Consider the following 12541-nt stretch of genomic DNA (forward strand, 5'->3'; position numbering starts at 1 on the left):
CTATTTTTTTCTAACGTATTTTGTTATACAATTTAGTAACAATTTATATATCTTGTTCTACAATGTACATATTTTGTTATAACAATTAACGTATTTTGTTCTAACAAATAATGTGTTTTGTTCTAGCTACGTATAGAAATTCACATGTTTAACTTATTGTAAGTGATTTTTATCATGATGAGCGATAATGTTGAACATTTTCTCAATAAATGATGAGTAGTTGTTTGGTTCCCTAAAATGTCACAAAACTGTTTTTTCCTTTCCCATATTCTTAAATATTTTGTCCTGGAACAAAAAAAACAGTCAAACTTTTTCTCTTTTTTTCTGATGCTACTCTCAGCGCAGTTAGCACTAATGCTAGCTGATAACATCCAGTGCTAAAAGCAACACAAACCCTAATGAGTTTACATGTCTCGCAGAAGCTAACGGTGCATAGCAACAGGAAATAATTAGAGGAGATGAACGGGACGTGACGGCTGGTGGTGAGGTCACACACGGCCACACGGTGAACAAGTGGAAACCACGTCAAACAAAGAGCGTTTGAAAGAGGGAAACACCAGGAGCCGCAGATATGGCTTCACAACAGGACGCTGCAGAGTCACTCTCTCTCTCACTAACCCTGACACTGTCCTCCTTCCTGTCACTCTGTGGGTCGGTCAGTGTTTGTGCACATGAGGCTGAAACAGGAAGGGGTGAACCACAGCCACACCACTTCCTGTGGGCTTTATTTATTTATGAATAGCATGAGCGACGAGGTGAAAAGAGAGAGAGAAATGTGGTTTAAAGTCTTTAAATACAAAGTCACTCACGCTCACGGTGGATGAGACGTTTACTTAACTTTAAACTGTTAATGGAGGACAAATATATGAATAAATACATACATTTAGTCGTTGTTTGTCATCCATACTTTTACCCAGACCTCAAAATTAAAATTTCCTTAAGTAATAGGGATGGGATGATACCACCAACCGCTGGCTCGTGTGCCAAAACAAACCTGCCAGTGTTAATATTTGGCCCGCTAGATTCATTCAATTGTCACAAAAACTTTTTGGGTTTTTTTGCAGCCTTTTATTCTGGAAAAATGCCAAACTGAGTAACATAGATTTTAAAACCAACACGTCTCTAAAATGTCCCATTTATGATTGGATGGTTTAAACTTTTATCGAAATTGCAATATTTCTTAAAGCCAAAATGTGAATCAGATTACCATTGCAGATTAAATATTGCTCTACAGACAGAAGAGAACCTCTTTGTTTCTCACAGATTTGCACAAATATCACACATTATTCATTTTAAATATGTTTTTCAAATGAATACGAGAGTAATTACGTACAGAATTAGCATTCCTCCGACATTGTGAATCACATCACAATTTCTGTCAAAAAATAAACGCAATTAGATGTTTATTAAGGACTGTTCAGCCCTATTATGGGATGTGATATTTGAACTGCAGACCACTGGTATATAACTGTAGGCTACACTCTCTCTCACCTCACGTCCTCATTAACAGACTGAATAATCTCACTAATGAAATCAAGGTGCATGCTGGATAATCTCACGATTCCACCTGGACCAACGTTCACAGCAAAACAACCTGCACACAGGACTCATCGGAGCAAAGATCTCCATCACAAAGAAATCCTTGAATTCAAAATACGGAAGTGTTTTGTCTCTTTGCTGCCGAGTGTGTACGGAGTTAGATTTGTGTCAATATTTTCAAGCAACACTTTAACAAGCAAATGAAATATTGATTTAATCATTCAAAAATATTATAATTTTATTGTTTGAAAATACACTTGTTCTTTGCGCTCCCTCACTTCGTGAAAAGTGTTGTTTGAACATATTGACACAAATCTAATTCCATAAAGAACAAAGAATAAAGGTTTGTGTGACAAAGAGAGGTAACAAAACAGGTTTGACATTACTAATAAGACAAAGGAATAAAAGGAGGAGGAGGAGGAGGAGGGTAAAAAACAGGAACAGAGAGGTAGAGTTACCAGACTGAACAAGACAGTGAGTGGATGAACTCACCGATGCCGCATGAGTACATTGAAAACATTGACACAAATCTAACTCCATATGCAACTCTAACGAAAAAGCAAATAAAACGAGCCATGCTGGAACTCTGAAGAGGAAACACAGCATTAAAATCTTTTAACGCCTCTCATGAACGTGATGTAACGCATTATTTGTGCAAGCTGACGTTCACTGAGGATTTTCCTACATGTGAGATTATAAACTGTGTTATTAACTGGTCATGTCTTTTTTTGAGCGTACAGATGTTTTTCCCCCCAGACATGAACTTGTAGACATCGTTTGGCCTGAACTTTGTTTTTCAAATATGATGAATGTAGCGGGATGTAATGTTCTGGATCATGACAGTGGGAACTGGTGGAAAACCTCCAGCACATTTTCCAGAGATTTGACTCCTCGAGTAATATTTTCACTTGTTTGGTCCTTCAAATGTCAGGAAATGTCTCATGTTTGTCCACACACACCAAACAATAATTCCAGTTTTAATGATTTCTTTGTCATGTTGTGTTGTTGGAGCAAAGAAAAAACACTCAAACTGATTATTCAATTAGAAAAACAGTTTAGTTATTGATAAATTTATTTAAAGTTACTCCTCTTCTCCTTTCTCTCTAAAGTGACAGTTTAATCATAAGGATCAGCATGTCAGCTGTAGTTACCGCCTGCTCACACAAACACACTGTAGAGTCAGGTTGCTTGACAACAACACAACAACATTGCCGTTAAAACCAATGGACACCGTTGGCGTACGTGACTCCAGCGTCCGCCGCACTGTTCTAGGCAGCGTCCTCACAAAGGATTTCAAAATAAAACGACCTAATTATAAACATATAATGGAAGAAATACAATTATTGGAGCTAAATAAATAAACCCCTGTCCACCGGGTCCTTTAAAAAAAAAAAGGGGGGATCGTTCAGGTTCTTTCAATTGTCAATGAAAACATAGCTGCTACTGGGGACAAAACGGGATAAAGTTACTCTTTATCCCGTTAAAATTTGAGAAAATCTGGATTTTTCTGAATATATGAAAGCATTCGGTTGCCATTTGTGACGAACAAAACGCTGTGGCTGCTGTTTTTTCCTTCCAATCTCCAAATGTAATTCCACACACACACACTGACAGTTAGGTAGTACATTCTCCTCTCACTTCAGATGCTCCACATTCACAGTGCCACCGACTTCACAGTGATACTCGCCAGCGAGTGAAATTCCATACCCCAAACGTTATAATCAAAGGCCTCTAAAAAGCAGTGAAGGCAGGAAGCAGCGAGCTGGGCTGGACCTACTCCCTCCATCCCTGTCGTCCTTATGACCAGAACAGCAGCATGGGATTTTTTTGCCAACCAACAACCGGGTCACTAATGACCACATGGCCAATTAACAGAGCAAAACAAGCAGCAGATTCCCTCCTCCTCCTCCTCCTCCTCCTCCTCCTCCTCAGCCACAGCCTGGAACACAGCGAGCGTTCTGCCAAATCAATGACGACAGAGCTAAGAGGAAAATCAGCAGCAGCAGCCAAGACAGTGAAAAAGTCTGACTGCTGATCAAAGAACGCTGCATACAATGAGAGAATACAGTCCAGCCATCAGTGGTGGGGCTACTACTACGACTATTGATATTTTACTTTCCCCAAAGTTATTTATCATCGGCCCTGACAGCTCATCACTGCAGTTTGTGTCACTCTCTCTTCACTCTCCCACACCAAAGCCCATAGAGAAATCCATCAATTTTAACATCACAGCACACAGGAGTTGTCGATCCACTGCTGCCTCCATCGCCGCGTTATTTTGCGACTTTGGCGTTTGAAAGTTTTTGTCGGGATTTAACAACGCAACACAAACTCACCAAACAAGGCAGCGACACATCGACAACTAGAGTTTACCTGCAGGCTAAAAAACTCAGTTTTTTTCCAAATGGACTTTGGTGCGAGAGAGTGAGGGCGATTACAAAACTTGAGTTTTCTGGTCAGAAAAGGCATTCGGACCGCAAGATAATGTGGCAAATACAGTCTTAAGATATCAGAGACTTGAGAGGGCACAGATTTGTGGCTAAAAAAGGTTTTTAATGCGCCGTACAACTGTACTGACAAGAATCTGTCAATATGATACATGTCCCAAAACAAAATATTGAGATTGGAATTGGACAAATTAGCTATGTCGGTGTGGACGGAGTGAGTTTGTTGTCGTGGAAACCCTCGAAACTATTGATAATACGGAAAGCCTGCTGCCAACTAGTGGTAAGGGTCAAGAACATTTCCGCGATATTTCACCGAACTGACGCGTTTGTGCCTCACACAACCACACTTCAGAGGTGACGTTTCGTCGCTCACTTACCCTGGGCAGGTACGCGGCGTTCCGTATCCTGTCCACCATCTCCTGGCCCTCGGGGTGCACAGCAGCCACGTGGGACCACATCCTCTCCCAGGTGATGCCCTCAATGGGGAAACCGGTGCGGTTCACGTAGAAGAGAACGCCCCCATCCTTCTCCTCTTCTTCCCCAGGGGAGTGGGAGCTGTTGCGCGTAGGAGGAAGAAGAGGAGGAGGAGACGCGGAGGATCCTTCCTGGGTGGTGCAGCGGAGCAGGCAGTGCGCGCTGCTGCTCTTTGACCGGCCGTACCTGCTCAGTTTGGCCGAGGAGGTGCCGGTGCGGCTCGGGGAGTTGGGTCCGGTCATCGATCCCGGGAGGCCGACAAGGAGGAGAAGTGAGAGCAGGGAATCCTCCTCCAGCTACGAGAGCTGCTCTTCCTCCGTCAGTGTGGGACGAGACATTTTCACCTTCAAGGGCAAACCTGCAGAGGAAGAATTCATTTGATTAAGGCCCGTAAACAAAGAACAAGTACAGAGGAATCCAATCCAAAATTGTATATCGTTTATGGCTTTTTATCCACGCTGAACCAAGTTTTAATAGAAACTTCACATTTAAGAAGCTATAATGTGTCTCTATCTTGTTTAAATTATTTTTTTTTAAAAACCCACAAATTAATCAATTATATTTTTAGATTCCTATACAAACACAAGGGGAACCTTTTGTCTAAACTTCAAATTCATTATTTGTGTGGTGTAACACTGGTTTTCTCTGTATATGTAAAGCTATCAGTTCAGTAATTCAATTCAATTCAATTTTATTTGTATAGCGCCAAATCATAACATAAGTAAATTTGTACCAGACATAGACCAGTTAATCATTCGGCTGATGTTTGTCGTTTTTTGATAATCAGCATTGGCTAATTATTATTTATTAATTGACAGATTATTACAAATTAGCATTTTTGTTCTCAGAAAGTTGATATATGTTGCCATAATTTGAAAAATTGTTGTTATTTTGTTTTTTACTGATGTTTGAACTGACGTTTCATGATTTTAATATTTAGTTAAATACATTATTTTAACAGAAAATACTTTTTTTTTTTACATTTTTTTGTATTATCAGCCATTCTTAAACCTTTATATTTTAAATCAGCTAAATATAAGAGCTTAGTTTATCGACTGCCTTGAAGTAAAAAAAATCGACATTGGCTATCGCAATTGTTACTATTGTTGAGTTAGCAAACGCAAAATAGTTAGCAAAATAAATCACTGCGATTGTATGCGTTTTTTCTTAAGCTAGTCAAGTTCTGTAAAACATATTAGATACATTTCCCCCATTCACTATTCTCTCTATTATGGAATTTCACAATGATGAGATTATAGTGAGTTAAATGCACAATAAAAATCGTATATCGTATATTCAAATGCAACAGCGAGCAGGTGGCAGCACCAAAAATGTCAACGTAACTCAACAGTCTAAAATATGGAGCTTATTTAGTTTAAATCGCATTACAGTGGCACAATACACAAACCTACTGCCATAAAACACAACAAAAACTTATATTATCGAGTGTGTATCGTGAAATCACCCGAAATGTGCCCACACCGTTATTTTATTTTTTTACCCAAACGTACCGTATTTCCACCGGGGCTCCGGGTTCACACAAACAGCGGGGGCTCCGGTTAAAAAGGCGTCGGAGCCGGTAAACACACGGTGACCGACGGCGAGTCTCATTCATACCACGGCGTCGTTGTCGTCCCCCTCAGGCCGTGAAGTCTTGTTTTGGTTCAAGCCTTTTTTGTAACTTCACCTCCTCCTTCTCGACTGTCAAGCCGGCGCGAGCGTGCGGCTGCCTGCACGGGAAGTACGGGAAAGTCTCCCCGTCAAAATAAAAGCCCCATTGTGCTCGGTCTTGTCAAAGGTTGCCAAAACGCGAAGCGATACGAACGTTTAGCCACGTCGTTAATTTGTTTAATAATTTAATTTATTGACTATATGTCCTCATAATCACGGAAGATCGCTAATCCGGTTAGTTTTAGCGCGCTTTTATTTTTTTGGAAAATCCTAACCGGATGTTTGCTGGTGGCTTCTTCTATTACGGGAACACTGCGGGGTCTTCCCACCACTCCAGTCCGATAAAAGATCCTCCTCGGCAGGTTCCTTCGCCGGCAGCGCCCGCTCTGCCGCCTCGGGATCAGCTCCCTCTTAAAAACATGTTGATTTAAAAAGAAAATGGCTTCCGTTCTTCACACGATTAAATCACCGGGGAAGAAACGGTGCCACCAGCTGCCGTCTGTTCTCTAGCTGCTTGTCGCTAGTACCCCCCCCCCCCCCCCCCCCATTCCTCTGGCGCTCGCGGAGGCTACGGCCGATTCTCATTGGTCCAGGCGACAAAGAGAGGCGGGCCTTATGGCTATGGCGCTCTCTGATTGGCCAATTCCGACAGAAGAAGGCGTCAACAAGTGACAAACGACTGCAACAAATGGGATCCTCGTTTCTGCTGCATCTGTTGATTTTCATTTATTTTTTTGGTACATTTTGTAAAAAAAAAAAAATCAGGTTTTTTAATTCATTTGTATCTCCTGTCTGTTTATATACACACATATAATGAAATATACAATATATATTGTATTTTTTTCATTATTATTTTAGATATTTCTCATTGCAGCAGGAACTTGACATATAGCTCCCCCTTGGGGCTCAACAGACACATTAACACACACACACACACACACTTACACACAATTATAAAAACAAAACTTGTTTTAAATCTATATTTTGAATGAATGCTTGAATTCTGATCCTGGGTAAATTCAGTCTATGTTTACTTTGTAAATGAGTTCTTTCCAAGCTCAGAGAGTTATCATAATAATTACAAATATTGATATGAAACATAACGATACGGATGATGTACGTGTTATTTGTGTGGTTTGTTGACGGTAGCGTAAAGGTTGCCGGGCTCAGCCGCGGAGTTCCTTGCAGGAGAGAAGGAAAGATTCACGGTGCTGTAGGTCACTTTACAATCACCACCCCGAATCTATGGGATATAAATGTATGACATGAATCACACAAAGGGACACAAACAGCCACCTAACAAAAAACGCATTTAATAAAAATACGTCTGTGATATTGCAACAATATGTTCACTCTTTTATCTCACTCTTTTTCCACCTTTTTTCTGACTTTGAAAAGCACTTTCACTCTCCCACACCAAACCCCATAGAGAAAATCAGTCATTTTAGCTCACAGGGGACACAGGAGCTGCTGGTCTACTGCTGCCTCATGTGGTCACTTTGTGTCACTGAGGTGAATCCGAATAAAATAATTAAAACGCTGAATTGACAAAAATAGCACATTTGAACATTTGAAGTCGCCGATTTTCTGTATGGGGTTTGGTGTGGGAGAGTGATCAGTTAACATAGTGACCCAAACAATCAGAAAAGATTGTCTACAGGTGAGATAAAGCAGTTATAACATTCTCTAGTGTTTGAGGGGCACCTGCTGGCAGCCATGTTGTCACTGAGAAAATACAAGGTAGTGGTCACTACATCACACAAACACACTTTAACACAGAGTGTCTTCTTACCTGGGAGCTGATGCCAGGGGGGAGGGTGATGGAGGCGTAAGCAACAGCATCTCCGGGATCAGCCTACACACAGTGAGGACAACACAGGACAAGTGTTCAGTGACTCTTTCTTTTCTAAAATGGAACTTTTCCACATCATTTTCAGTCTATTTCAGGACATCACATTATGAAATAATGTCAATTATCAAATAAAATCTAGTCAGTTTAAGTCTACGATATGTAAGAATACGTTCCCGTCTCTATCTCACTGTCGGACAGACTTTTCCAACAGGAAACTGAAGTTTGTAAACCACTCACTCTCCCACACCAAACCCCATAGAGAAAACCACTTATTTAAGCTCACGGGGATACAGGAGCTGCTGGTCTACTGCTGCCTCGTGTGGTCACTTTGTGTCACTGAGATAAATCTGAACAAAGGACTTTTAATGCCAAATTGACAAAATAAGACATTTGAACTTAGTGATGGAGGCAGCAGTGGATCAACAACTCCTGTGTGTGTGATGTTAAAATCGTTTATTTTCTCTATGGACTTTGGTGTGGGAGAGTGAGCAGTTTGCAGCGTGACACAAATGTCATTTTTCCACATGTCTATGAATTATTAGGATTATAAAATCCCCAACTATATTAATATATATATCTCTACCTTATTATACCCATATTGTAAAACAAAAAGAAAATAGTCAAAAATACAGACCATGGTTTCTTCCATCTTGCTTTTGTTTCCTGAGAAGAGGTTAAAAAATAAATAAATAAATAAATAAAGAAGTTGTTCAAAATTAAATCCGCATTTTGCAAACATTCTGATCATCTGTGAATGTGCCCACCTCTGTTTCTCATCCACATGACGAGGGCGACGGCGCTTAGTAAGAGAACGGCTAAAACCACGACAGCCAGAGCAAAGTACCACCACCACTGCAGCTGCAGCTGCTGCTGAGGATCTGACAACAAAGGAAGTTTCTGTCAGTGTCAAGAACTGGAGGACCGAGACGGCCACAAATAAACATGAACTCATTATTAGCCAAAACAACAATAAATAAATAGATTAATGCAGAAATAAGTGATGAAACCCCGAATCCCAAATGTTTGTGGATTATTATCATGTGTACAGTACCCTCTAGTGGTGGTTTCCTCTCCTTGTTTTCAGTTTCTGATTTGTTTTTTCCTGTTAGAGGAAAAAAAGAAAGAAAATGCCTTTTGTTTAATAAAGAAAAACTCATTATACATATATAATATACACATATACATATGTTTATTTTCTCACCTGTTGACTCAGGGTTGAATGTAAACAATTCCACTTTGTGAGTGCGACGATCTGTCACTTCACAAGTCAGAAACTTCCTCAGGGAGTACATCACATGATGAGGTGTAGATGCCAAAGTGGACAAACATGCAGAGTCGGAAATCTTCATGTCCTTATTGTCTTTATCCTCTTCTGTCTTGAAGTGGAGCCACTTGACTGTGAGGCTGCAGTTTCCGTACGTCGTCACAGAGCACGTCAATTTCACCTTCTTGCCGTCTCTTATCGTCTGTGTATTGACTGTCAAAGATGTTGTGTGAGAAAGAAGGAAAAAAAAACATGGACACAAATGCAATTTCATAATAATAATAAATATTACAACAACTATCTCTACGACTGATTTAATGCGAAACAAACGAGACAGGAGTGATATTAATGAGTAGAACATTCCATGGCGAAATTTTGGTGCCAATGTCCTCGGGTGCAGGAATAGAGCTGGTAATGGAGTAACATTTGGGTGGAATGAACTTGGTTTTAAAGGTGGCACAAGCCCAGCCCCCGTCACTGATCCCCCCCTCCCTCCAAACACGCGTTTCTAACTGTCCAAAACTGGTGAAAAACAGAGAAAGCAACGTGTTTTAACGTTGTCATATTTCAGGAACGGTTGATGACAGGGATTAAATGTTTGGTGTGTGAGTGTCAGGAGGCTTTCAGCACCTCCCACGTTTACATTTGTGAAAAACGGCTGTGAATTGACTGAGAAATTACAGTTTTAAAATCACCCTCGTCTTCATTTTAAAAAAACTCCAAAGCAGAATTTTAACATGGGAGTGAATGGGAGGTTTGAGCAGAACTCTCTATGCTTTTAGGTGATTTTAAGAAAAAACGCAAGTCATATGAAAACGAAAACAACACAGGGTTAGGCGACAACCATAGCAATGTTTTTTATGTAAAAATTGTATGTGTAGGTTGAATAAAAAGAGTTTGTTTAGAGAGTTTGTTGTGCCACTCTATCAGCGCAATACACACTCATCATAAGATCTGAAAACGTCCAAAAAAAGTATAAAACTTAAAGTGTGATTGTTCAAAAATCGTAACAGATATCAAAACTAGATGAGAAAGGTCTTGCAACTCGTTTAAAGTTTCAACCACGTCTCTACGTTAAAGTGGGACCCCACTGTGACGCTCCAAAGTGGGCGGGGTACATTTATGTTTAAGTCGTGCACACCATTCCCGATCAAACCGCACGAAGAAGAGGAAGAAGAAGAAGAAATGTGGAACAATAACAACAAATGCTTGGATGCTTGAATTTTGGACATCCAACTTGAGGGTGTGTTCCAGTTAAAAAAGTCCAACTAGGAACTTGGAAATTACAACTTCTGAATGCAACTGGAACGTAGCGAGCAAAGCTGCTTTAGTATCAACACAATCCAAATGGTATTCAGATTCAGATTAGATTATGATAATAAAAAGAGTCAAACATTGGACTCACTGTTGATGACAGACAGTTCAACCTGAGAGTCTTTGGATGTGTGGGCGTTTCTGCAGCCATAGCGACCGACATCCTCCTCCGTGACCTCCTTGAGAACCAGAGAACAGTTGGCTGTGACGCGTAGTCGCTCCGGTTCAGTCCTGGAAACGACCACACGCCCAGGGAGAACCAGCACCGCAGACGGACTCAGCGGTGAGCGACCGAAGAGCCACGTGGTGCTGGCACAGTTTTCCTCCACCACGTTTTCACAAGGTAAAGTGACTTCACCTCCAGGTCTGACTATGATGGAGGTGAACAGCTGAGCGGCTGATGCTGTGAAGAAACAGGAAAACAGGAACTTAAAATAATAACAATAATAATAATAACAACAATAATCTAAAATTACAAACACGGCACCCAAATTGGCAATTTCAGAGGCTCCTATTGGCTGATACTGATGATTGTGTTAGTTTGACTTAAACTTGACTTTTAAAGTGCACGTAAACATGTTGGTCTGACTTTTTATTATTGCTACCAATACCAGTCACTAGCAGCAATTAAACAAAGTTGTAATAGTTTGGGATTTTTACCAAACTTTTACCAAAGTTGGACTCAAGCTAGCTAAATTCTGAGTCTGCGTATTGATAAAGAGGACCATCCGACCCGATCATACACAAGCGCTTTAAAACCACTGAACCTCAGAGCTACATGATACACAGTGTCAGCATGTAAGCTTGGATTTAACAGAAAGGCAGGATTTGATCCTGAAATAAAAACCCAGTTTCAGTCTTTTTGCCAGCTGCTGAATCTGCTAAAGAGGGATTCGTCGATGAATATACCAAGATATCTGTAGTTGGAAACACACACATACTGTATATATATAACGTACATATATATGTATGTTGTTTCAGTTCAGTTTGAATCCTCACCTGTGAACCGAAGAACCAGAATCCCACAGGAAAACACCACAAACCGCCTGAAGTTCACCATTCTTCTTCTTCTTCTCCGTGTTTTTGTCTCTGCTGCTCGTTGCCACTGTGATATTCACTTCCTGTCTGTTTGTTTATCAGTTCCTCTCACATATTCCTGTTTTTGCAGGAGTTTTGCAACAGTGAACGCAAAGCAGGCGATTGGCTGTGGCCCTGAGTGGTTTGTGTGTGCTTGTGTGTGTGTGTGTGTGTGTGCGCGTCTTTGATCTGCTCAAATCTGCCACACGAAACTTCCCCTCGCACACACCACAATCTGTCAGGAACGTGATTCATGATCGTGTTACGATTGCTTTAACAGTCCTTTATTGGGTTTTTGCATCAGTGCACGATTGTTTGACAACATTCCTAAATGATTATAAAGTCGGCATCTTCTACATAACATGAGTAGACCATGTGTAAAACATTTATGGAAATAAAATAATAATAATACAAAATAGAACAGCGTGGATTCTGAGATTAAAGTGCATATTTTTCCCGGAAATCTTCAATGAAATTAAGTCAAATCAAATTCAGTCAAATACAATAAAGTCAAATCAAGTCAATTCAGGCTAAATCAAGTTAAAACTAATTCAGAAGAATCAAATTCAGCTGGCCTATCTATTATGTCACTTCCAGGTACCTGGCCAATCACAGGACAGTAGGAAAGCTCTCGTTGGCTGGCCAATAACAACACAGTCCACGTTCTGGGGGTGTGGTTTTGGTCTGCTTCAGTGAGGAGATATTTTGATCGGCTTGTTTGCAGCGACTAGGAGGTTTTTAACCATGAAAACTAGTTAATATATGTAAGTAGACCTCCATAACTAACATATATGTGTGATACAAGCATTCCATGTTACCTTTCATACTTTTACTTCTAAAGCTTAAGTACATTTTATATCAGAAAATTAGGACTTTTACTTGAGTAATATTATAAAAAGTGAC

General features: G+C 40.4%; 2 protein-coding genes across 3 annotated transcripts in view; both read right to left on the reverse strand.

Moving 5' to 3' along the window:
* Nucleotides 1-6655, reverse strand: part of vash2 (vasohibin 2) — a 19086-nt gene extending 12431 nt beyond the window's left edge. For both annotated transcript variants that reach the window (XR_009233659.1, XM_058613474.1), the window contains exons 1-2: nucleotides 5972-6655; nucleotides 4364-4818 (exon numbers count right to left, since the gene is read on the reverse strand). Coding sequence is in view for 1 of the 2 variants with exons in the window: in XM_058613474.1 (XP_058469457.1) it covers nucleotides 4364-4702 (339 nt within the window). In the remaining variant the exon portion in view is untranslated. The remainder of the gene's footprint in view (nucleotides 1-4363; nucleotides 4819-5971) is intronic.
* A 172-nt stretch (nucleotides 6656-6827) lies between these two features.
* LOC131443240 (uncharacterized) lies at nucleotides 6828-11664 on the reverse strand. Its single transcript, XM_058612684.1, has 8 exons — nucleotides 11561-11664; nucleotides 10653-10964; nucleotides 9185-9460; nucleotides 9035-9085; nucleotides 8748-8861; nucleotides 8618-8646; nucleotides 7924-7986; nucleotides 6828-7374 (listed from the first exon to the last, which is right to left on the reverse strand). Exons 1-8 carry the CDS (start codon nucleotides 11619-11621, stop codon nucleotides 7255-7257), a joined length of 1026 nt encoding a protein of 341 aa, XP_058468667.1. The 5' UTR covers nucleotides 11622-11664; the 3' UTR covers nucleotides 6828-7254.
* Nucleotides 11665-12541: the final 877 nt, after the last annotated feature.

Source organism: Solea solea, chromosome 17, assembly GCF_958295425.1.
Source record: "Solea solea chromosome 17, fSolSol10.1, whole genome shotgun sequence".
NCBI classification, from domain to species: domain Eukaryota; kingdom Metazoa; phylum Chordata; class Actinopteri; order Pleuronectiformes; family Soleidae; genus Solea; species Solea solea.

Excerpts from the sequence above, each read along its gene's own strand:
- LOC131443240 (XM_058612684.1), bottom strand. The coding sequence starts at position 11,621 with ATGGTGAACTTCAGGCGGTTTGTGGTGTTTTCCTGTGGGATTCTGGTT. Across the intron at positions 9,086-9,184 it reads ATTCAACCCTGAGTCAACAG|GAAAAAACAAATCAGAAACT; the intron begins GTGAGAAAATAA and ends TTCCTCTAACAG. Across the intron at positions 7,375-7,923 it reads CCCCTGGCATCAGCTCCCAG|ATTCGGGGTGGTGATTGTAA; the intron begins GTAAGAAGACAC and ends TATATCCCATAG.